This window comes from Platichthys flesus, chromosome 9 (assembly GCF_949316205.1).
Source record: "Platichthys flesus chromosome 9, fPlaFle2.1, whole genome shotgun sequence".
Taxonomy (NCBI): domain Eukaryota; kingdom Metazoa; phylum Chordata; class Actinopteri; order Pleuronectiformes; family Pleuronectidae; genus Platichthys; species Platichthys flesus.
In genome coordinates, this window is record NC_084953.1 from 19,778,062 (window position 1) to 19,801,792 (window position 23,731).

At 39.7% G+C, this 23,731-nt stretch overlaps 2 protein-coding genes across 3 annotated transcripts in view; both read left to right on the plus strand.

Annotated features, from left to right (window-relative positions):
• The first annotated feature begins 625 nt into the window (after window positions 1-625).
• On the plus strand, window positions 626-5,256 carry nmu (neuromedin U). The gene is made up of 9 exons (XM_062396033.1): window positions 626-813; window positions 1,933-1,988; window positions 2,094-2,141; window positions 2,232-2,285; window positions 2,383-2,412; window positions 3,116-3,190; window positions 3,867-3,920; window positions 4,026-4,068; window positions 5,065-5,256. The coding sequence occupies exons 1-8, from the start codon at window positions 744-746 to the stop codon at window positions 4,059-4,061; spliced, it is 423 nt and encodes a 140-aa protein (XP_062252017.1). The 5' UTR covers window positions 626-743; the 3' UTR covers window positions 4,062-4,068; window positions 5,065-5,256.
• Window positions 5,257-7,587: 2,331 nt separating this feature from the next.
• The window catches only part of clocka (clock circadian regulator a), a 29,805-nt gene continuing 13,661 nt past the window's right edge, over window positions 7,588-23,731 (plus strand). For both annotated transcript variants that reach the window (XM_062394657.1, XM_062394658.1), the window contains exons 1-6: window positions 7,588-8,374; window positions 12,387-12,463; window positions 22,326-22,547; window positions 22,634-22,725; window positions 23,181-23,240; window positions 23,518-23,666. In XM_062394657.1, coding sequence (XP_062250641.1) covers window positions 22,706-22,725; window positions 23,181-23,240; window positions 23,518-23,666 — 229 coding nt within the window. In that variant the 5' untranslated portion in view covers window positions 7,588-8,374; window positions 12,387-12,463; window positions 22,326-22,547; window positions 22,634-22,705. The remainder of the gene's footprint in view (window positions 8,375-12,386; window positions 12,464-22,325; window positions 22,548-22,633; window positions 22,726-23,180; window positions 23,241-23,517; window positions 23,667-23,731) is intronic.

Below are 23,731 nucleotides of genomic sequence, written 5' to 3' on the forward strand. Positions count from 1 at the left end.
CGTCTTGGCCACCGTAGGAAACAGCGAAAAAAAGCATTTTTTTCTTAATTTCAGATTTTGAAGTCGTCAATCACCACACACCTGTGTTTTGAAAGATGCTATTGCCTCAGTAAAATTGGTTTATTATATGTTTTAAACAAACAATGTGCTTGAACGAGGAACAGTTGTCGAAATACAGTATATTCTATGACGTTTGTCTTTGAATCAAAGTTATAGAGCTCACAGTAAACAAGGAAAGACTTAAATGTGCACCTTATAGAATCAGGAAGTGTTCATCGATGTTGGACAAATACTTTGCCCGAATTTGTTTAAATTGCGGACCGTTCAAGCCCCTGAAACCCTACATCCGCCAATAGAACCTTCTCAACTAAACTACGAAGAGAGCTCAATGATAATAACGTTAAAAGGAAAATAACAACGTGCATAGGAATAATTGCTGGTTGGTGACCACCTTACCCAGCGTCCAATCTATCCATCACATCGTCCAACTTCTCACGCGCCTCTAGTGACGCAAGCAAGTGTCAGAGCGGGTGCGTGTTTTGACACGAGCCTTCATATTCCTCTGACGTGAGGCTGTAACTCTGAGAAGAGCAAGAAGTCAAGCATCAGAACCAAGAGACGGAGGGAAAGACCAGAGAGAGAGAGAGAGAGAGAGAGAGATGAGGACCTTCTAGAGCCATAGTGATCCTGAGCAGTGCGGAGTCTTCAGCAGCAGCAACAGCAGCAGCAGCGGCGGCGGCGCCATGAGTCCACTGAACACGGCCAGCATCACCCTGGCAGCCCTGCTCATCCTCACCATACCAGTCTGCACCAGTGAGTCCCCAACTTCGCTTTATCTCATCCTATATGACTGTATATTTCACTTCATCACTAACTTTGTGGAAGATCAAACTCTCTCAAGGTCTTGCAACAGTGAAAGTATCTGACTATCTATCTATCTATCTATCTATCTATCTATCTATCTATCTATCTATCTATCTATCTATCTATCTATCTATCTATCTATCTATCTATCTATCTAATGTTTTCTTTTAATGTAGTTTATTCCAACACACTAACTAAAGTGTAAAAATGATAAATATGTTTATAATATTTTCTTTGTCTCATACTTTTTTACTTAATATAATTTTGTCCTATCATTTAATACAATAATTCATATGTGTTTGTACATCTTCTCTTTTTAACAGTAGAAAAATATACTATTATTGTTATCATGTCTCTATTTGTATGTTTGTTATTAAAAGCTTATCATATTTCGCCATCTTGACCTTTAAATGATTCCATGTTAACAGTACATCACTGTCAAGCCGGATCACTATCATGAGTGACATTTACTCATTCTTGAACGATTTGATCTCAAACAAGACATTTTTGGAAAACACTCTCAACCAGAAATGCCATCATGATCTCTCAACCTCTGATTTGTCATGTCTACTAACTGAGACAAAGTTCTGCGTGATGGAAATGTCTGAATATGTGATTGGACAGTCGCTTCTCACTCCCCGTAATGTCAAAGTTATCTTTTTATCGGTCCATGTAAGCTTCGGGATTCAGCAGCTGTGTGTAGGCTGCCTGCTGCTGACTTGTTGTTTTTGCAGGAAAACAGTGAATTGATGAAAATCGAGCTCAGGCAGTAATCTCATGTTAACATGTTGGAACAATAACACAAGCTTCTAAATAGCCAAGCTGTTACCCTGCTAATGGACGTCCACTGCAATCATGTCGGAGCAGAACTTCAACTAATCGATCATACGGGAGAAGCTGTTCGTCATCGCAGCAGAGGCACCACTGCTTAATGCATTATCAGTGTACTGTCAGTGAAAACACACCATTTTTCACAGATGTAAATGTGTGTGAGAATAATGTAAACTAGCTCAATGTGTGTGTGTGTATGTGTGTGTGTGTGTGTGTTTCTATTGCATGAAACAACAGGTGCTCCAGCAGAAGTTCAGAAGACCACAACAGATCAGAGGCCGCTATTCAGCAAGGTACTCAATCTTTCTTTCTTTCTTTCTTTCTTTCTTTCTTTCTTTCTTTCTTTCTTTCTTTCTTAATCATATTTTCATCATATCAACCTCTCCAACTCTCCACAGATAGAGGCTGTGTGCTCATCCTACCTCTCTGCAGACCTGGAGCTTTGGGTGAGGGACATGTGCTGACATATGACAACCTCAATATATTATTTTTTTGTATCATTTTTAATCATATTTTCCATTTTGGATTTATTCCAGGCGTCTGATGCCTTAGGGGAGCTATGTGTCATGATGCTGGTTCAGAAGTCAAAGGTATTTCACACATTCTACAGTCTCAAAAGCATAAGTGCTACAGATATCCCCACATTCCACATGAAATTAATCAAATTACATTGTGTTTTCTTCTTAGGAGCTGAAATTGCAAGAAAAAAGTAAACGGGTAAGTACGATGTAGTTGTTTTTGGAAACTGTTCTCCCTGAAATGGATACACGAGACCACCAGAGACATTAAACTGTGTTTGCTTGTTTGTGGGTGTTTTTGAATAAATAAGTTGCTTGACCTAAGAAATCGGCTTCACATTGTTTTACAACTGCGCTTCACCTGTGGTAGTTTCAAGTGCGTCCAGTAGAGCAGACTAGTGTGGGGGGTGGGGGGTGGGGTGGAGGGGGGGACTCTGCCCCCACTGCGGCTATTTTGTTGAAACTCAAACTAAGATGTCACGCAGTGGATTAAAAATTCAAACTGAATGACGAAAAGAGACGTTCAGACTTCATATGAAATATGCTGTGAATATTATTGTCATCAGTGTTTATTATCCGTTATGCTCATCCGAGCCTTCAACCCCACAGGACAACCCTGGAGACACATTCACTTGCCACAACAAAACAAATTCCCGCAATTACATGCAGAGTGATTTAGTCTCTTTCCCGTCCATCACCGGTATGTGAAATAATACATAACGTTACGTGTTTATGAAAACACTGACCCTGAGTCTGCAGTTTGTAAACATAACATTGTATTATGTTTACATCTCTGTGTTACTTGTTCTTTTGTGTAACAGTTTCACTATTTGCCCCTGTACACGCCACACTCTGCACTGTATTCGTGTTCATGTGGCTCTGTCTCTGTGTGTGTTTGTCAGACCGCTCTGTTGCACCCTCTCCTCCATCTATTTTCTCAACTCAGTGCCAGAGGAGAGAGAGGACTCTCGATGCACGTACGTACGACCCCCATCAGTTCCCCTGTCACTCTCTATCTTCTGTCCGTCTCATGAAATAATCTGGTTGATGGAAACAAAGCTATCAAAATCAAGATGCTTTGTTGTTTTAGCACAAACAATACTACATGCAAACACCTATATTATACTGTCATTAAAACTGATATAAAATCATGTTTTCAGTGATTTCTGATAAAAATGAAAAATTATAAATTAGAGTGTCATCCTTGGTAGAAAACATAGAAGCAGCAGTTGGATGGAAATAAAATTGCAGCCTTTAAAGAGGACATGATGTATAGCACTTAAATTGTTTAGCAACTATTGAAATGCGTTCCCTGCATTCTGTGGTTGCTTTCAATATATGTTTTGCTCTTCCTGAGCTTACACGTCAGTAAAACTGTTTGATGTTGAGCTTTGCTTCCCCCCCCTCTGTATGAGCTTCATCTGTTGTTTTTCCCCACACTGGCAGTAATTATGGTCTAAAATGAGTGCACCTGACAGGTGAACTTATCCCTCATTGCTATCGACCACTTACATTCACAAAGTAGACACAGTTGGCTTTGGAAAATCCAGATGTGAACGTGTAGGTGTGTGTGGGGGTTGTTGTCTATATCTGCTGGTGGGAGTGTTGTGGCGACACTTAAAGTTAGAATCTGTGGCTCTTGTGTCTCTACAGGCTGAGGTCCAGGGACCCGGTGGAATCGAGAGCAGAGGTTACTTCCTCTATCGGGTATGAACCTTATTATGTCAGGATGAGACATGAAAAGAGCACCTTGATGATATGTTGAACATAAATAATACAATAAAAATAACACAAGTCTGTTTGCACTTTCAGCCACGAAATGGAAGACGATCCTTAGAATACAAGTAAATTCAAGGTAATTTTCTAAGAATGCAGTTTTAATTCCTGCCGACACATATAATGGCATTTTTAATTTATATTTAAATTTATTCGCTTACTCAAGATCTTTATTTTATTCAAGCCTTTCTTCATAGTTAATGTTGAACTTGTTAAATTAGTTACAACCACATAGGATCAATAAAAAATACTTTTTATTGCTATTTCTAAGATTTGGTTTTGACATAGCTTAAGTTAGCATGGACATTTGTTTACCTACCAGACTAGAATAAGGGTGAGATCATCACCAAACTAATTTCTAAAAAACTTCTCCCGCAAAGGAAAGCCACAACTATGTTTTGCTCCTTAATCCTTAAATTCTTTGCATGCTAACCAACCTGATAGCAAGTGACTGTAGCGTCCAGTCTGCCCTGAAGAGGTAGTACTGCTCAGAGGAATCTTCACCAACAACCACTGCTGGCAAAAAAACATGATTCACGCCCAAGAAAACTCACAAATAGTCACTTTAAGGACCGAGAGGTCTTTTATTCATTTAGTGTTTAATGAGTTCTACCAATTTAGCTTTCGCTGTAACTATTGTACATCATTAGAGATAATGAGAGGGAAGTTGTTTCACTTTTTTCATCTGGAGAGGGTCCAAATGAAAATAGTAATAATGCTAGGTTAGGTTAGGTTAGTTTATTGGTCTCCACCAGGGAGAAATTTGTCGTGAAGAAAGGGAACATGTTGCATACATAAAAACACATACAGTACAAAAAGAACATCAAGTTAAAAGTCTGGTGGAGTAAACATGCTCGGTGATTCTTGCTGTCCTCTAGGAGGCTATTGTTAAAAACTAAAAAACTAATACAAAACGATAAGCTGCATCCCTCCTTCCCAAGCCAGTCATTTTATAGTCCCTAAAATCTTGCTATAGGCTGGTAACACCATGTTTATAAGAGGTTAAAAAGTCAGAGACATGTATGTGTGTTCTTGCTGTCCTCTAATCATGTGTTTAAATGTTCCAACATCTTAGGCTACGGATACAGAGACGACACCTGATAGTGAGACCCGAGCTGCTGAACCATGACTGAGTGTTCCAGACTGTAACCACAGCCCTATGCCAGTGCTGTATAGTGATGTCTGAATGTACACAATGAATATAATTCAAATATGAGTAATTTATTTTGTGTTATATGTTTTTCATTTGCATTAAAATGCTATAATGTGGTCTGGTGTAATGTTGTATTTTGTTACAAATTGAGTCTTTCACTGCATTTTGAAAAGATTAAAACAAAGTGGTGTTTGCATCTATGAGGACAAATTACATGTGCGTTGAATTGAAATTTTGACACATCAGGTATATTTAATCCACAACAAAATAATTTATTTGAGATAAGATGCTGTGTGTAGAAAAGGGATACATGCTTGAAATATTAATCGGATTTGTAATTAAAACAAAGAAAATAAATCCTGATATTATTTTTGTTTCTTTGAATTTCCTATATTAGATTATGACATTTGTTTGATCAGGCACCAATCCCGGATCTAACTATAAAGTGAGGAATGATAAAATGAACAATTAAAGCAGGCCATAAATAAATTCAATAAAATATAATATTAGTAATATTAGGACTGACTTTGAGTTTAGTTGGTTGACATAAAAATCCTAAAAATAGCTAGATTTATCTATCCTTTGATGTATGTAACTACAATATTGATAATTATTTTCAACAAGCTATCAGGTTTTCTAAATTGATTAATGTATCTTCTTCCAGTATTTCTGACTGTAAATATTATTAAGCGTTCAATGACACGTTATAATGCAGGAGCAGGACTATGTAATTACTATCATCAACAGTGGGTGTCGCAATTCTCCATAAGTTGGCATCTCATCCTACCACATCCCTGGTGGTTTCAGTTCTATTTACTTATATTATAACACAAGACGATAACGCTCATTTAAGATTCAAATGATAAAAACCTCTTTCTTGCATTGTACATCAACTGGAATAATGAATAATTAATTAGATGAATGCTAAATGATGTTGATTTGTTCAGATGCCTGAACTGATTGTCCGATAACTCTGACCTCAACTCGACAATACAACTTTTATCCAACTCTGACACATGCATTCTGCTTGCAAAGATGCCAGATACAGTATAAATACAGTTTGAAACAGGCATTGAAATGGTATAGAGATGCAGATGATTAGTATTTCATGTACCAGTATCCCAAGTTCTCTGACGGTTCAGCTGCAGCACAGCAAACCACCCACCACGGAATGTGAACAATTTACAGACCAGGACATTACTTGCGGTGTCGCAACATCCTTATGAAGATGTAGTGCTGAAGCATTTCCAACCACACGTTTTAATTCGATTTTAAAGTGTTTGGATTTTTTTAATTAAATAATTGTAAAATATTACAAGGGTTCTCAATAAAATGTAAATAGTATACAACTTCATGTTGGAATATGTGTGGCTGACTTCCAGATAGTTTCCCATGAGCACACAGTGTAAATCATATGGCCTGAGAACTTTTTTACTGACACTGGAGAATCACAGCAGTATTGTGACAGAATTTATATCAAAATATTTTCGACCAGTTTGTCCATTCGCCTTTGTTCCCAGGAGAAGTGGATGAAAAATCATACAATAACAAATTACATCAGATGCAAGAAAAGGATTAGAATTAGAATTAGAATTGTTTGGAAAAACAGGGTTTAGATTCTATTGTTCATCAGAATAAAACCCTCTGGTCCTGCATCTTCAGAATAAAATGCATGTATAAAGGTGTATGTTAAATATAAAAAATAATGATGGTACTTTCTTATTTTTAATCCCCCTCTCGCAAAAATGTCAAAACAGCGCCACCCGCCCGTTGCCTCCATCGATGTGGCCAAAAACTGTTTTGCAGCTTTTTCAACCTCGGCTGTTGCCATGGTGATGAGTAACACGCCGGAGACAGGGAAACAAAACAAATTGATGATGAATCAAATCAAAACAGCCTCAACGAGAGAGCAGCGTGGACAATTACATCGTCAAAATAAATATGTTTCTCTAAAGTTTAATTTGTTGCCAGGGAAAAACAATGATTGAAATAAGTGAATTTACAAAACAAACCTAATCCCAGGTAAATTATAAGCACGTGTGTTTAGTATACCACATGGTAGAATATCCCTTTAAAGAAGAATTATAAACCTACAAACGAATACAATATCTTCCTAATGGGATTCATGAAAATGTAATGTTTTCCTGTAAAATGTTTAGAATTCACAACAAAAATATAAAAATGAAGAATCAGTGTGTCACCTATAGATTGAATGTAGTAAACCAGCTCTTGAAGACGACTTTAAATAAAGTAATGAGGCCAAACAGGCACACATGATCTTTATTACGTTGTTATATATGATTTATACTACATTGGACTGCAGAAAGGGGAGAACTTACAGGTGACAAGTTGTCCACAAGTTATTATGAAGTCGAATTTGTAGTTTTTACACCGTGACAAACTAAAATAACTGACAAACAAGTATTAGAACACCTGCGTGTGTGTGCAGTGGATGTCGGTGAGACGTGTGTGCGATGTGGAGCCCCGCAGCGGGCCCTCCTGCCTCCTGGCTCCTGTTCCAGCTCCGGTCCTCCCGCCTCAAACCTGCGCAGTCCTCCGACAGCAGCGCCACTGGCTGCAGGGATATCCCGATGAGAGGGAAGGCTGCTCGGGGTAAGTGGGACATCTCGGACCGCTGAACTCCGCTCCGTGTCGGTGTCGCGTGTATCCGCAGCCTCTGCTGGTGCCGCTGTGAGGCGCAGAGCGGCAAACGGGGACAGTTGTGGTTTTGCCTGTTTGGTGACAGCGACTGGCCAGAGGCCCGGTGACCCACATTCTTATCTAATGCTGGATGTTAGCTCAGCTAGCTAGCTCCGGCTGAAGTGGGTTGACACACATTCGGTGCGCTGTGCAGGCGAGTTCAACACTCGCTGTGTTGTATATTGTAAAGTCGTGGTTCGGCTGGGAAATGCCGCCTGACTGATCTCCCCACGGACAGGGGAGCGTTTACAGTGCGTGTCTCGTGTCGCAGTGAGTGTCTTCAACTAGAAAAGCTGTTGTTTTGTTTCGGTAATTGACGGTGGCGTGTAAGCTAGGTGGCGTTAGCCTCATAGCAATCAGTGCCCGGCTTGCCGGCCGGCGTCGGCGGCAGCGGGCAGACGACTGCTCGGTGGCGGGCTGGACCCCGGCTGTACCCGGGCTGTTCACTGCGAGGCTGGCAGTGCTCCCGCTGACTTCACACACCTGACAGCCGGACGCGTCTCACCGGCTCAGGGTTCCCCACGTCTGCAGGGTATGTCTGATTTTCATCCGTGGTCATTATCGATCTGTGACAAATCTCCAGCCTGGGTGTCCCGCTGCTCCTCGATCACCAGGCGCACCTGTCAGCTGTGTCCCGTCAAAACACGACATGTTGTTTGCGAGGTGTTGGATGCGGACCGGGATCATAGTGTGCACCTGGTGAGATGACTCTATGCAGTCTGATGCTGATACCTGTCTGCGAACCAGCCCACCTGTATGCGAAACACATGGACAAGAGTAATGGACGGTTTGTGTTATTGAAATTAAATCAGTGTTTGGTACTGACAAATAATCAGAATGAGATGCCACGACGAGATCTATTTAAAACAAGAAGGCAGAAATGGACATGTTCAAACTCGGATTCATGTCGTTTCAAAGTTTGGACAACTCAAGACTTTTTTTGCTTCAGATATAATCGTCAGGGTTTCTTAAGGCGAGCACTAGCAAATCTGGACTCTGGTTTAATATGCAATTGTATACGGCTTCGGTAATTAACTGACATTGAAATCTTATTCAATTAGATTTATATAATTTAAGTAATAATAAATACCAACTCATGTGATGTGGCTTGGTGCAAAATTGAGGAATTTCAGTTATGACAACTGTTTCATCTAACATCTGGTTCGCCTGATGTTTGTTGCAAGAGGACATCTTTGTTACCATTATTTGAATGATATTTGGACATTTTTTTATATGTTCAAACATATAAACATTTATTCATCATATCATTTTTTTGGGGGTTGTTGTAAATCTATGGTTAGCTTCTACATGAAACGGTATTTCGTGATATTTTTTTTAGAACTTGCTTGGCCTTTGGTGATTATGAATATTTAAAAACAATTTATTTAGACAGTGATACTTTCTAAGAGACAATTGCTAAGTGATAATATCTTTCTTGTGTATTTGTACATGAAAGATGTTTAGTAATCGCCCATTCGGACTTGTTGGAGCGGTCAGTGGAGCATAGAAAATGAGTTATGATGAGATTTTATGGGTGTTATGTGTATCAAACTCAAACAGCAGTGGGAAAAATAGGAGCTGAGCACTGGCAAGTGTGTTTTGTTAAAACCTTGGAGGGACAACATCAGGAATGAGAAAAGGAGAGAACACTTATTTTATACACTTTATTACACCTTAGAGTATTTGCTTGTCATGTCAGCTTTTTCCATTACAGAGGAGGCTGTGTTGTTTCAGATGTGATGTCCTCTGGCTTTGGATTTAAAGCAGGCAGCTTGAATCAATCAGTGGACTGATAATACACAAAGCTATGGTTCTGTACACATTCGATACATAGCAAGTATCAAGTAGATGTCATGAGATACCAAGTTGATAACAGAGGCCTGTTAATGACCCCTGAAGTTTGGACATGGCAGCAGCAGTGTATAATGTTTTTTTATTGGCAGAATAAAAGTTCTCTCAGTGACTGAGTCGTCAAAGCCTTGAGCTCAGTGCAGTGGCTTCAGATCTAAACTGTACTTTCAGTGTCTCAAGGATGTCTTCTGTCCCCACCTCAGGGCGACCTTCCTACTCTCACTACAGCAATTACAGTGGTACACAATTCATGTACATGCAGAGAACCTTCCCTCTTTACAAGCCTTGTATCTGTGTTTTCTCACATTCATGACTCATTTCATTCAAGTCAACTGTGTGTTTGCTGCAGTCTGACAGATCTGCTGCCATCACTAGATTTATGATTTGACTCTGTGTTTTGACTCAGTCTTTGTCAGCCCTGACTTTGACACCTTTAGAAGTCCTTTCCTTTTGAATCACTCTTGCAACTTTCAAACTTAAAGGTAGAGATTTGTTTTAACGTGTGTAGCATATGAGATGCAACTTTCGATGAGATCTAAGAATTTGATACTTTCCTAATGAACCCGAGATGCTGACTGGAATTTAATTTTCAGTGCACCATGTAACTGTAATTGAAATTCACTGTCCTCCTGGTACTTAAGAATTTTATGTGGTTTGGGGTCCGTTAGATCAGCGACATTCAGCCTTTTCTTCCTGATGTTACTGTCTGCACATTTAGAAGATACTTTGTTGTGGCAGCAATTTAATATCACCAGCAGATCTCTGTTACTGTGTGCTTACAGACTGACGTTTATTATTATTACTTTATAATTTCTTATTTGAACACAGATCGGCAGTGAAGTAAACATTTTAATGAGCCGGCTTTGTCAATAAGTATACAGACTGTAAATTCCTGAGATCACGAGTAGAGATTAATAATACATTCTACTGGTCTGCCTTTGCTGTTTGGGTTTCCTTATCTCTAAGAAAGAGGACATCCACTGACAGCAACATTAACTGCCAGAGAAATCCTTTTTGTTTTTGTGGTACGGACCTTTCTCTGACAGGGTTCTTCTCACAGATTCTGTCAGAAGTTATTTGTTTGTGTCCCTGAACATATTTTTTCACCAAAACCTGTGTAAACTAGTGAAAATTGGTTTCTGCACTGATGGATGAATATATTAAAAGGGCATAATCATAATAATCTATAATAATCTATAATCATAATAATCATACATAATCTGGCGTCATGATACAGACAAACACTACAATGGCACTCAGTAGAGCGCATACAATCATACCTTCCTGGTTGCAGGGAATAATCATGAATGTTGTGACTGTTGTTTGCCAAATACTTTTTTTACATTATTAATACAAAGACTACAATAATGTCATACTGTACAGTCTTCCTGTTGTATCACTTATCTTAATGCTGAAATTTACTTAGTAAAAATGTGCATTTTATTTTAAAGGGTTGGTTTTTGCAACAAAACACAGAACCTCTGTTCAACAAATGTGACAAAGCGCATCATTTAATTGGGTCTCAGTTTGCATGTAATTGCTCTTTCTTACGCTCCATGAATATTAGTCTTTGGCTCAGAACTAGATACAGCAACCTTTGTGTCTGCTATATTCCGCTCAGTGATAACTACATGTTGCTGTAGTAGGAAATTGTGTGTAGTGTTTTGTTTTTATGATGCTATCTGATTTATACTATGATCAAGAAAAATGTGTCAAGTCTTTTCGAGGGGTAGACGTGCATCATTCTTATCTATAGAATCAGTGTTGTTGGCAAGTGCTAAAATTAGTCATTAGCAAATTAATTTGTTGTTGCAACTATTTTTGTCAGGAAAGATGTGATGTGTTGTGGACAATGTTGTTTTCATGTGAAAGAAGGTAATTCATTTTTTGCAGAGCGAGACTAGAAACTAGTGGGAGTTCCCCGGTAAATAAAAATCAGCAAATGATACACAACTATTCCTGAGAAGATGAGCTGTGGCCATAAGGTGGTGATACAGGAATTTAAGGAATATGGAAAAAGCAAGCAAAGAAACTAAATAAAATAAATAATAGAAATCCTTGCATGAATATACCAAATTTAGATGTTTACACTGGAGGTCTGATTGTCCACTATTCTGGACAATGGTAACTGGTCTGTATTTTTATATTGCTTTTCTAGTCTTGATGACAACGCTTAATCTTTACACTACAGTTTTGGCGTCAACCCTTTTAAAAACACATTCACATGCACTTTCTCTATAATCATACATCATCCAGCACAGCCTTCAGGGGCAATTTAGGGTTCAGTATTGGGGAGTCAGGGATTAAACTGTGGTCAGAGGACAACCCGCTCTACCTTCTGAGCCCTTTTTACACAACATAACCACACACACATAACATACCTTAACACCACTTTCTATAATAATGAGAAAATGTACCGCTCAGCTTTATTGGACATGATTCCTAGAGCAGATGCTTGTGTTGACATTTCCTAAAAGTAGTTCCCCTTTTCCCAGATGACGGCCAGGAGCTCAGGTTGTGATTGAACTTTAGAATGTGTGTGTGTGGTGAGACCACAGCTGTTCTTATATCTGCAGTGATGAGGCTTATGATGATTCAGATGTTCTACTTCTGATTTATTTATGTGAGTTTCTTTCCAATTATCTGCTTCTCATTTGTAAATGTAGCTTTTCTTTTCTTTTCTTGTTCAACAGGTGAAGGATTCAAATAACTTGCCTGATATTTATCATGAGGTGAAGCGTATAGCGAATCAACCATCACTCACAGACAGGTGAGACGTCTAGGAAATGACTTCCTTGATTTAGCTCTCAGTTGTGGCAAAGGACTGGGTTGTGCTGATGAAGCTGTGTGAAGCCTAATTCATCAGTACATACAATATAATCTAGCGTGAAGTTTGATGAAATATATATTAAGTTTGTTTTAACATTAACATGTTCAGTCTGCAAAATGAACATAGATGAAAAGCATTAGAGGGGCAATGCATCCAAATCAAGCTATGCTAACTTTTTCTATCGGGTGGAGAAACAGGCACCTCATGAGGAAATTTCAATCAACTGTTGGGTATTGAGAGGAAAACTGTTGTAAGGAGTGCAAGTGGAGATTCAGAGGATTTACATTTATCCATCAAAGCAGCAAAGCAGACTAGAAACAGGACATGGTGCAGCGATGCACCACAAACTTTGCCACTCAGAAGCAGAGGAAGAAAATTTAGATTATGAGGAGCCCCAGGGGGCTCATTTAATCAGGGAGGAAAAGAATAAGTCTTATTTCCAGGAGAAGGAGGAAAACACGGTTTTGCGTCAGAGCTTCATACCAAAACGTCAGCCAAAGGTATGAAACCGACTTCATTTGAGTCAAATAAGCGGCTGATGACCTTCAGTGTTAGCTCGACAGGGAAATCAAGTCTCACTCATAGGAGGTGTCAGCATCTGCTCGCAGTCCAAACCCTAAAGGCTGAGCAGGAGGCCTGTTGCCAAAAGACGGCGTAGGAGAAAAACAAGCCTCTATTAAAAGAACTGGCGATAGTTGGAAGTTCATACCAAGAGGACAGCTAAAGCAATTAAGCTGATGTCCTCAGTGTGAGGAAGCAGGCTGATGACCTTCACTGTGATATTGAGAATGAAATCAAGATTCATGCAGACATTGTCACAAAACCAGTTCTTGTTGTAAAAGTGGAAGGCTGAGCAGGATGCCAGCTATCACAAGATGGTGGAGGAGATCTGAACTGTGCAGAAAAACGCTGCAGAGCAGGAAAAGCTTTTGGGGAGAGAGATGGAGGAACTGAAAACTCAGCTCAACGTTCAGCCCTCAGTCAGCCTTGAGTTCTCTGTGAAGCTCAGAAAGTCAGTCAGGAGGAGTGTGAGGAGCAGCAGGAGGTTAAGTCTTAGAATGAGCCGGCACTCAGGAACAAAACATACAAGCAGCAGCAGTCGCTCCTTAATGCTCTCCCTGATTCTGAATCCATGGAGACTGAGGTGCCTGAGGAGATCCCCACAAAAACAAAGACTGCTTCAATCTGGATTTTTTTCTTCTTTTTTTTTTTCTTCTTTTTTCTTCTTTTTTCTTCATTGTTTTTATTGCAGTTTTTTGTTTCCATTCAACAAACAAACAGTGTCTACAAAACTAGACACAAAACAAAACAAACACAAAACATACATGACAGCTCTTACATGAAGGATGTTGACTGCTGTTTTCAAACAGTCACTTGGGAGACCTAGAATCAGGGATATGGGGTCCATTCCTATATTAATATGAAAAATTCCAGAAACAATGAGTTAAAGTTCCCACATCAGTTTTACACTTGAGACACAGAGGGGAGAGAGAGCGGTTGAAGAAATGCCTGCGGTGAGGGGAAATATGTAGTCTGTGTAAAATCTTAAGTTGTATTTCTCTTGTCCGAGTGCAAATTGAAATCTTTTTTGCAAGAGACCAAATGGTATCCCACTTGTCTTCATCTATGGTCACAGACAACTCCCTCTCCCACACACCTCTTCAATCTGGAAGTTAGGACTCTTTCTGGGACTGCGGGAAACCACAAATATAGAAAAAAGAGTTTCCGACATCCAACAGCTGAACATGATCGGTCTTTCCCTCCCTCACCCACTGTGAGACAACTGACCTTTTTATATCTTCTGTGAAAAAGATGCATGTAATGAAACTTTAGTTACACCAGACGGTCAAAGCAAATAGCCATCCATGCAGAGCAACGTTCTGCTCGAGGTTTCTTATGCTTGAGACGAGTTGTTCTCTGCCACTTCTGCCAAGTGCTTGTTCTTGGGATAAATGCTGAGTCTAATATGACACAGCAGAAGAAGCACAGGTGTTCACCAGGTGTTCACCTGCAGTTGTGTCAGCCAAAATCTCTGCTACTGTGAAAAATATGTATTTAATGATATCACTGAGAAAAGAGAATTCAGGTCATCTACAGTGAGTGCAAGGAGTGTGTGGAGCAAATGTAAATTAATAAAAATATTTGTATTTTAATATCTAGTCTTATTTATTACAATATCATTTCTGCATTTTGCTGCATGTCTCCTAATAAAGAGTCAGGCTTTGATTTGGCTGTACAGTTCAAATGATGATGAATGATTGTTTACTAATTATAAACTGGAGATTGGGTCTTTAATTTTGGTGGTTGCAAAAGTTAGTGCTTTGCTACTGTAGAAATTATTTTTACTTGCGCACACACACACACACATACACACGGTAAACAGCCGTTCATAGTATGAATAGATAGATATTCTTTTCTTTTCACATGTATATATCGTCAAATTGCAGAGCCCCATCTAGACGTAGTGACTCAGTTGTTTGTGAGTTCTTCATGATGAATGATGGTTAACTTGAGATTGTGCAGTTGCCAAATATGGCAGTGCTGTTTTTACTTGAGATTATGTGCAGTCCGTAAATTGTGATTTTGACCTGGACAAAGTAGGTTGGGATTTCCCTGACACAGTCATCTGTGGAAATAATATAATGAACACTCAGGAAGACCTCTTGTAAAGGACAAGGCCATATGGTCATGCGTTCACATAGAAGACATCAGGTAAAGATGTTCTATTGTGGTTTCTAAAGTCTCATCTTGCTCAGAACACTACTGCTGTTTATCGAGGGAACAATTGTCAGTTAGCATAAACAGCATTGAGATTTGGTGGTCAAATGTTGTTCACATTTTGGTCAAAGGTCTATATTCAGTCTTGATTTCCTCCGTGTGCTGTCGGTCGTCTTTCTGAACTTCAGTGACCCACTTGGCATTAGTATAAGGCCCCTGGCTGAGTTCCTCCGCTGCTGCTACCCTCCTGTCCCAGCAGAGGAGGAACTCAGCCAGGGGCCTTATACTGATGCCAACTGCCAACTACTGCTGCTTTGCTCTCAAATATTCCTGTCTGTGGGCTGTCGAGTAAAAAAGGCAAAACAAAGGCTCCTTTTGTGCTGCTGCTGTAGATGGGTTTGCATCGAGTGGAAACACAGCTGGCTGCTCAGCGCTGAGGGTTTGGCCCGACTGTGCAATAGTGTGGCAGGGAGTGTTCACAAGCTTGTGTTGTAGTTATTTTATTTACTTAAAAGCCAAATGAACATGACATTATTAAAACCAGTCATCATGAAACAGCAATTCCTGGAAACGGAGGGAACACATCTTTATCACATCTTTGTTTGCTGTGGATTTGCAGGCCTGGATAGTGTCATAGACACGATGACTGAGTTATACATTTTGGTTTGTTTGTGTGATGTCCCAGGCAATGTGTATTGCTCTTAGAAGAGTCCAGATTTTTTTTCTGGAACTCTCTGGAAAATTAGGTCCGGATTTAGAAAGAACACAGCAAGAGATTATCTGGGTGAAGCATGCTTGTGATAGGACATGACATAGAAATTCAGCTGTGGTAATCACATTTTGTTTTCAGCCCTTCAGCACCAATGTCTAAAAGCTCTCGGATCTCGTCTTTCTTCTTCATCGTCTTCTTTGTGTATGTCATGTCTTTCTCATCCTGAGATAATTTTATTATTTTTGTTCTTTTTACTATTGCATCCGTCACATATTCAAAACTTTATCAACACACCCACTCACTGGCTGGGAATTATTCGGACGTTATCCTGCTGTATTCTCACATGGGGTACCTTAGATTCTCTGTACATTTTACATAGGGGTGATTATCCTGAGCAACTGACACAGAAACTTGTGTTCTCACATACAGCCCCTCCAAAAAATGTCACAAGAAGTTAATTTGGAAATCAATTTTCTTTTGACTTAGTTGTATGAATATTATAAATAGACAAGTAAAGCATACATCTATTCAAATAATCAATTAAAAAAAAGAGAGTTTCAGTTGGTAGACATTTACATTTTAAAGAAAAGTGGACAAGCAGACCTATAAGGCTGTATAGCCTGCCTCCGCATTAAGTACTGCTGTTCCAGCCTTTACATATCCACAAGTAGTTTCAGCTGTCCCTCATTACAGTGGTCTTCTAATACCCAGTGAAATTATCTTCTCTAGTGGAAAACACAAACACAAACGGTGTTTCCAGTGATGACCGGTCTGTGGTTTAGTTCTGGATGTTTGCTCAGTTTGTATAATATGTTGTTTATTATTAGAATCTCTGAACTGATTCATTAGTGATATGGAGGTCTGCTGTATTCTTTCTTTCACTACTTAATTGCCTCATATTTTCTCCTCTGTCAGCAGTGTCTCCTAATTGAATAGTAAGAGCACTCTCTCTGATGCAGAAAATCTGCTTTACAATAGAAGGAGCTGCCTGATTGTCATTGGCTCCCTCTGAATGATGCAGCACAGTAATGTTTACATGACGCTTGTCACTGCCGAGCTACATCAGTCGACCTGTCAGTCTGTCCCGTTGCTTGTGACAAAGTGATAAACTCTCTTCTAATAAGTCTCAGTGATGGAGGCAGAATCAGCTGTGGAGGAATTCAGCCAGGCTATTTTTACTCCGAATGATGAGGCCAGTTGCTATGGTGTTGCCCATTGGCACTGTTGCTATGCTGGCATCTCAGTGAGGGGCGTGGCGTGGTGCGTGACGGGCGGCGCCATAGATCCACTTCAGAATGACTCATTTCCTCAGAGTTCTGCTGCCCTACATATTCATGCACACACCCACATACACAAACACAAACTCAGATACCATCAAAAATGCTGTATGAGCAATAGAAAAAATTATGATGGGAGAGTTCACAGACCGTGAGTTGACGTATTTCAGCGTGAACAATACGCAGTTGTGTTCATTTGAATACGTCTTCTACCGAACATGCTTTACAAAAAAAAAAACTGGAAGGAGCTGTTTGAAATTCAGCACTTGCACAGTTTGTTTTCCTTGAGGTGCGTCTCTCCTGAGGCTTAGGGAACACCAGGAACCTTTTGTATATCATGTGATCAAATGAAGACATTCTGAAAGCCTGCTCACACCTTTGTGGAGGTACCTGCTGTGTAAAATGTTGAGCTTCTGAAGGGGTTGTGTTGACGGGGAGGGCAGTGTTATTGGTAGAAACAGGAAGGTCTTGCCTGCGGAGCTGTGATTAAGTTAGATCGGAGGAGGAGGAGGAAAGTAGGTCATTGGGCCAGCAGGTCACTGAAGCACGATGACATCACAGTTATACAACCCCTGCTCTTGCAGTTACACAACGCCTGCTCTGTGCTGCAGCTCTTGGTGCAGCCTCTGCTCATATACTACTGTCAGTGGCCAGAAATCTCCTCTCCTCTTCTCCTCTCTTATTTTGATTTCATTTCATTAATATCTTTACTTCATTGTTTTGACCTCCTGTGTTCCTTGTTGCCTATTTTCAGTCTTGGTGTTTGCCTGACTGTTTGAGATGCTGTAGAGCAAAACTGAAAAAGCTGTTTCCTTCTGTGTTTTCAGTATAAAGCCTACATATAAAGCTCAATACTGCAAGTCTCCACTCTTTTTATAGCGGCCCTTTAAAGTGTAGTTGGCTGCTTGTGTTGACAAACAATCATCTTAGATAACACACCCATTCTCCGAAAGGCAATGAGGGGTGAAATAGCATTGCATAGTTAAAAGTCAATGGGCCATGTTGAAACCTTCTCCTCCTCTTACTGTCATTTCTTTCTAGTGAACAGCTAGTGAACTTGGCAATTCATTCATTTAAGCCTTGATTTAAACATTTTTTTATTTCAGTAACAACAACAACAGTCTGTGTGAAATGAGGTTTCCCAGACATATCTTCTGTGTGCTGCCATTAAAGACACTGATCCTAAGTCAGCAGTTCATCTGGCTTTAAATATGTGTTCATTAAAGATCTTCCCTTTAGGTTTTGCACTTTGAGTTGGAAAACAAGGCATTGCTTCTAAATTGGTTTCAAATGCTATCAAATGCGAAGTTTGTCCAAATTACAAAGAAGTAGACATATTCAAATTGCATCAAGGTATCGAGCTCCATATTAGAGATGTTTGTTAGTGACTGCTTTGAAATTTTGGATGCCTCCCACCGAATGTGAACGTGGGATTATGCCAGTTCTATTTGTATAACTACAGTTGCAATCAGAAATATTCAACCCCCTCACTTCAATAGACATTATAGTGATGTGGATGACAGATAATGACAATAAATGACAAAAAAAACTCATCAAACAACAAAAGATATATATTGATGCGTATTTTAGTTATTTTGACAACAGAAGTTGACTTAACTTTGAAGTTCAAATGAAAAATGTAACTCTTTCAACACATGTGCATGTGCAGTATTATTCAACCCCCCAGCTTCAGTACTTTGTGGCGATTCCTCTAGCTTTTATAACTTCTAAAAAATGTTTTCGGTAAGTGCGGACAAGCTTCTTACACCTCTCGATTGGAATCTTTGCCCATTTTTCAAGTGCAAAAGCCTCTAGATCAGTGATGTTTGATGGCTTCCATGCTGCAACTGCCTTCTTTAAATCCCACCAAAGATTTTCAATCAAATTTGAATCTGGTGACTGTGAATGCAACTCCAGGACGTTCCAGGATCTTTTTCTCAACCAAGCTTTGGTGGACTTGGAGATTTTGCTTTGGATCATTGTCTTGCTGGAAAGTCCAATGATCACCAAGGTTCAATTTGTCAACAGAAGGAATCACATTCCTCTTTAAAATGGCCTGGTATTTCTGTGAATCCATGATGCCATGTACCCAATAAAGATTGCCAGTTCCTGCCGCAGAAAAACAGCCCAACATCATCTTTGACCAACCTCCATGGTGGACTATGGGGATGGTATTCTTCTGGTCATAAGCCTGTCCTTTCACACGCCAGACATACCGCTGGTCCATACGTCCAAATAGTTCCAGTTTGGTTTCATCAGTCCATAGAACTGTCACCCAAAACTCTGTAGGCTTATCCAAATTCCTCCTGGCATATTCTAGTCGACTTTTGATGTTGCTTGTGGTCAAGAGCTGAGTGCGTCTTGGAGCCGGCCATTAAGTCCTTTATTTATTCAGTGCACGTCTTATAGTTGCCACTGCAGCACTTGTACCAGCCTTCATCAGGTCATCCTGTAGGTGTCTTGCAGTCACACAGGGGTTTATCTGAGTTGCTCTGACTAAGTTGCTGAGGGTCCTTGATGAAATGCTGGGCTTTCTTCCACGGCCAGGCATGTTTGAAGCTGCTCCATCAGTTGTAAACGTCCTTATAATGTTCCCAATTGTGTCTCTTGGAATATAATTTTTTGGGGAATTCTTCTTCTACCCAAGGCCTTTCACGTGTGATGAAATAATCTCCTCTCTCAGCTTTTGTGTAAGCTCCTTTGTCTTTCCCATGATTGCAACTCACCTTGAATACCTTCGTGGGTGGGGTTTATATATGCATCACAGCTGAAGCAAATTAAGGATCAGTATAGAGTTCCCAAAGGCTTAATAATGTTTCAACTCAACTTTAGGACAAAAAAAACTGTCAGACAGCTTTAAAAACAACTATATTATATAGGGGTTGAATAATTGTGACATGGCTATCTTAACAAAATATACTGCATCATGCATTTTCCGTGTTGATTTTCTTTATCACTCAACTCATAACAAAGGCATCCGAAGCAGAATCTTGATCAAAGAACAAGATTCTGTCTACTTTAATTGATAAATCCTTAAAATCTTGGGGGGTTGAATATTTCTGATTGCAACTGTAAGTGTAGGTGTCTTTCATGCTGTTTGGCTGCAACGAATGTTGCTCACGATAACACACTTCATTTGAACCCATGTATGGTGTGAATATATATAGTTAGTGAATGCCATGATACAGGGGAAGAAACACTGCCGGGATTTTCTCACCATCACAAATAGGCTGTTATTGTGAGGAGACCTCCCACACAGGTTGTGACAGTAACTAGTTCATGAAATAAATGGGTTAGATATTTAGGCTAGAGTCCCAGTGGGCCCTCTCGACTTAATTTCACAATCTATTGTAGGCATACCTGTGCAAGTAGAAGAATGGAGTTAACTGATTTGATGAATACATTTGCAGTGATAGCCTGAACTAGTGACTAGTGGATTTTTTGGGGACGATTTTGATTGTCTGTGGAAATATTTTATCGACACAATATTTTGGTAACCAGGCAAGATACATACATGCAACTTAAGAGTTGCTATCCAAGTGAAGGCGGAGTGTGAAGATGGCTATGGTCCAATACACCTATGTAGTAATGTAGTAATGATTACTCTATGCTCATGGGTTGGGATATCAACATGTTGACAGGCATCGCAGCATGTGTGACGGTCTCTCTTTTATTTATTCAACCAAAATCTCCTAAAAACTTGTGGAGAGCATCATTGTGCCAGTCAGGGAACATCTGACAACTCCTGTATACCTGTATCGAGCTGTCCCTGCCATTTTCCAGCTCTTCTCACCATAATATTAGATTGGTCTTGATTCAAGCCTAGCCGCCATACGTAATCATATTCTTCTGGCTTGTGTGTCTCACAGCTAAATTATACCTCTTTTTAAACCACAATTACCAAGTATACACTATTTTAACCTTGCTTATCCCATTTAAAATAACAGATTTACTTAGTTGCCTCTTTGTTTTTACCCCCCTGGTGTGTCATGTTCGACGTCACTAACTCTTTGATACCTGAGGCCCTCTCTCAACTCGCTGTCTTGCCAAATTAGCGTGTTCGCCGGGTGTCTCATTTCCATCACTGCTGTTTGGATCCAAGCCAATAACAACCTGTGTCTACTGCAGAGTCATTTGACCAGGGACTGACTGCTGCTAGAATCCATTCCCATTGCGGTCCAAAGCCAGATGTTAGTTACCGGTTCCATGTGAGCCAGACCCCTTATCTTTTTTTTTTCTTTGGACAGACAACAACACCTTTTTCAAATGCAGCTTTAAAACCCAGACAGACTGCTGGATCAGTTTGAGGTTAGCCTGGCTGCTGACGTGAATGTCTGCTACAGTACAGCAGGAGTCAGCTGGCCATCTAGATCTGTAGGACAGAATGCATCTGAATAAAAAGATATTCATGTAAATCTCACATTTCACACTACAGTCAGCTTTGCATATGAGTCCATCTTCGGTCCTCTGCCAGCCTCAATATGGTACACTCTCTTCAATCTGTAATCTTTATTTTTAATACAGTAGAAGAAGAAGTGATTGAGAAAGAATATGTAAAAACTAAATCTTTATAATGAGACATTCTCATATCATTATTAACACTTTATTTATTTTCACCACACAATTTAGTTTAACCTAACATGTCAAAACAAATGCCTGAATAACTTTGATGCAAGAACTAGTCAATTATCTTAATTCAGTCCATTTTTTCTCGATGTCACCATGATTTAGAGTAGTTTGGGGGAGAGGGGGAATCGTGTAAAGATGTAAACGATTGGCCAGTTTCTATCAGATAGTTTGTATCACCTCTTACTTGGATATTTCCCTGCCTAAAATCAGCAAAAAATCTGATGTGGCAGGATGTCATACTATGCTAAGCTCTATATCTGTTGTATCCTACCTGGCATGAAACATGGCTGGAAATTTGTGAAACAAAAGCAAGATGAAAACAAAATAAACATTTACTAGATAGATACTGTATTTTCAATATGCCCTATGTTGGTATGAGTGCTGATCAATAACAATACAAACGGAGATATCATCATCTGTTAAGACTTCTCTAATGACCACGCACACGATTCCTAATCTTCCATAGACTCAGATGTTGCTGCCATGTGCCACACTCCCGCCCGGAGCAGACGAAAAACCCAGCCCAAAAACCGTTTGGCCACTTTCTCTCCTCTGATCCAAGACACGTTCAGTGCCTCTCCTTGAAGACTCTCAGAGCTTCACCACTACAGTGTGTCCACTCATTCCCCACCTTCATCCAGCAGCAACTTTCTCATCCTCTCCCAGGACTGGCTGTACTGGCAGTAAGGTAACATCTGGATTTGGATTCAATCAGTTTGAAAGTTCTGAGCGATGATGAAGCTGTTGACACGTTGTGGTCTTTTTTCCTCAAAGGTTCATTCACAAATGTCTACCTCACGATTAAAAGAGCCCTCTCCAACACATCAACCCTGAACAGGACACAAAATGACCTCCAGCATTGACAGGTACGTCAGATGTTTTGAATTACCTGTATTTGGCTTTTTTGTGACGGCATTCATCTTTCCTTTTCTAGTCCATCTGGTAAATATGTAATGTCGTGAAGGAATTTTTTCAAATTTGACAGAAATGTTTGCTGGCACTCAAGAAGGAGCTTAAATCTCTTTCCCTATCTGAATAACACACTACAAGTTATGTGTTCAATTCAGTATGCTGTTTTGGTGATGATTGATTTATTATTTAAATGTGTTGTTCATAACAAATGTCTCAGATTGATTATAGATCATTTGAATTGAATTGTTTCAGCACTAGATACTAGACTTTGAAAGTCAAGGTATCTAAGTTCAAATCTGCTTTTGACACAATACAAGCTTTGAATTCTGAGGAACTCTATTATTCATAAAAGGTTATGGAGGAATTCACATTAGCTTCAACTGTTGGTTTGCTGCTGTCTGCTCTGCAGGGATGATAGCAGTATTTTTGATGGGTTAATGGAAGAAGATGAAAAGGACAAAGCAAAACGGTAAGATTCTCCATTAAATGATAATTTCAGGTATTATTATTTCAATTCTGTTAGATCGTTTAAGCTTCACAGAGCAAGAACACATTTCAAAAGCACCTGCCCTGTCTACCCTGAAACCAAGCAACAGACTTCCCCATGACTCTTTTGCCCCAGTTAAATTTATCTGCAGTCTTTTACAACTCTTGTCTTTAGTGGATGCAAAATAGCTGATGTAGCTTCTACCAGTGCCAGACTATATAATGACAAGAAATTGTGTGTATGGCATCTATATCCTCAGTGTGTCCCGTAACAAGTCTGAGAAGAAACGTAGAGACCAGTTCAATGTCCTCATCAAGGAGCTGGGTACAATGTTGCCGGGTAACACCCGGAAGATGGACAAGTCCACTATTTTGCAGAAGAGCATTGACTTTCTGCACAAACACAAGGGTAAGAAACTGTGACGATTGCTAGAAATCCGTTTGAGGTTACACACTCTTTAGCTGCACCTAAAT

Bases quoted from the DNA above. Each gene is read 5' to 3' on its own strand.
- nmu (XM_062396033.1), top strand. From the start codon at position 744: ATGAGTCCACTGAACACGGCCAGCATCACCCTGGCAGCCCTGCTCATC. The intron at 2,286-2,382 runs GTATTTCACACA...TTTTCTTCTTAG, and splicing joins TGCTGGTTCAGAAGTCAAAG to GAGCTGAAATTGCAAGAAAA. The intron at 3,921-4,025 runs GTATGAACCTTA...TTGCACTTTCAG, and splicing joins GAGGTTACTTCCTCTATCGG to CCACGAAATGGAAGACGATC.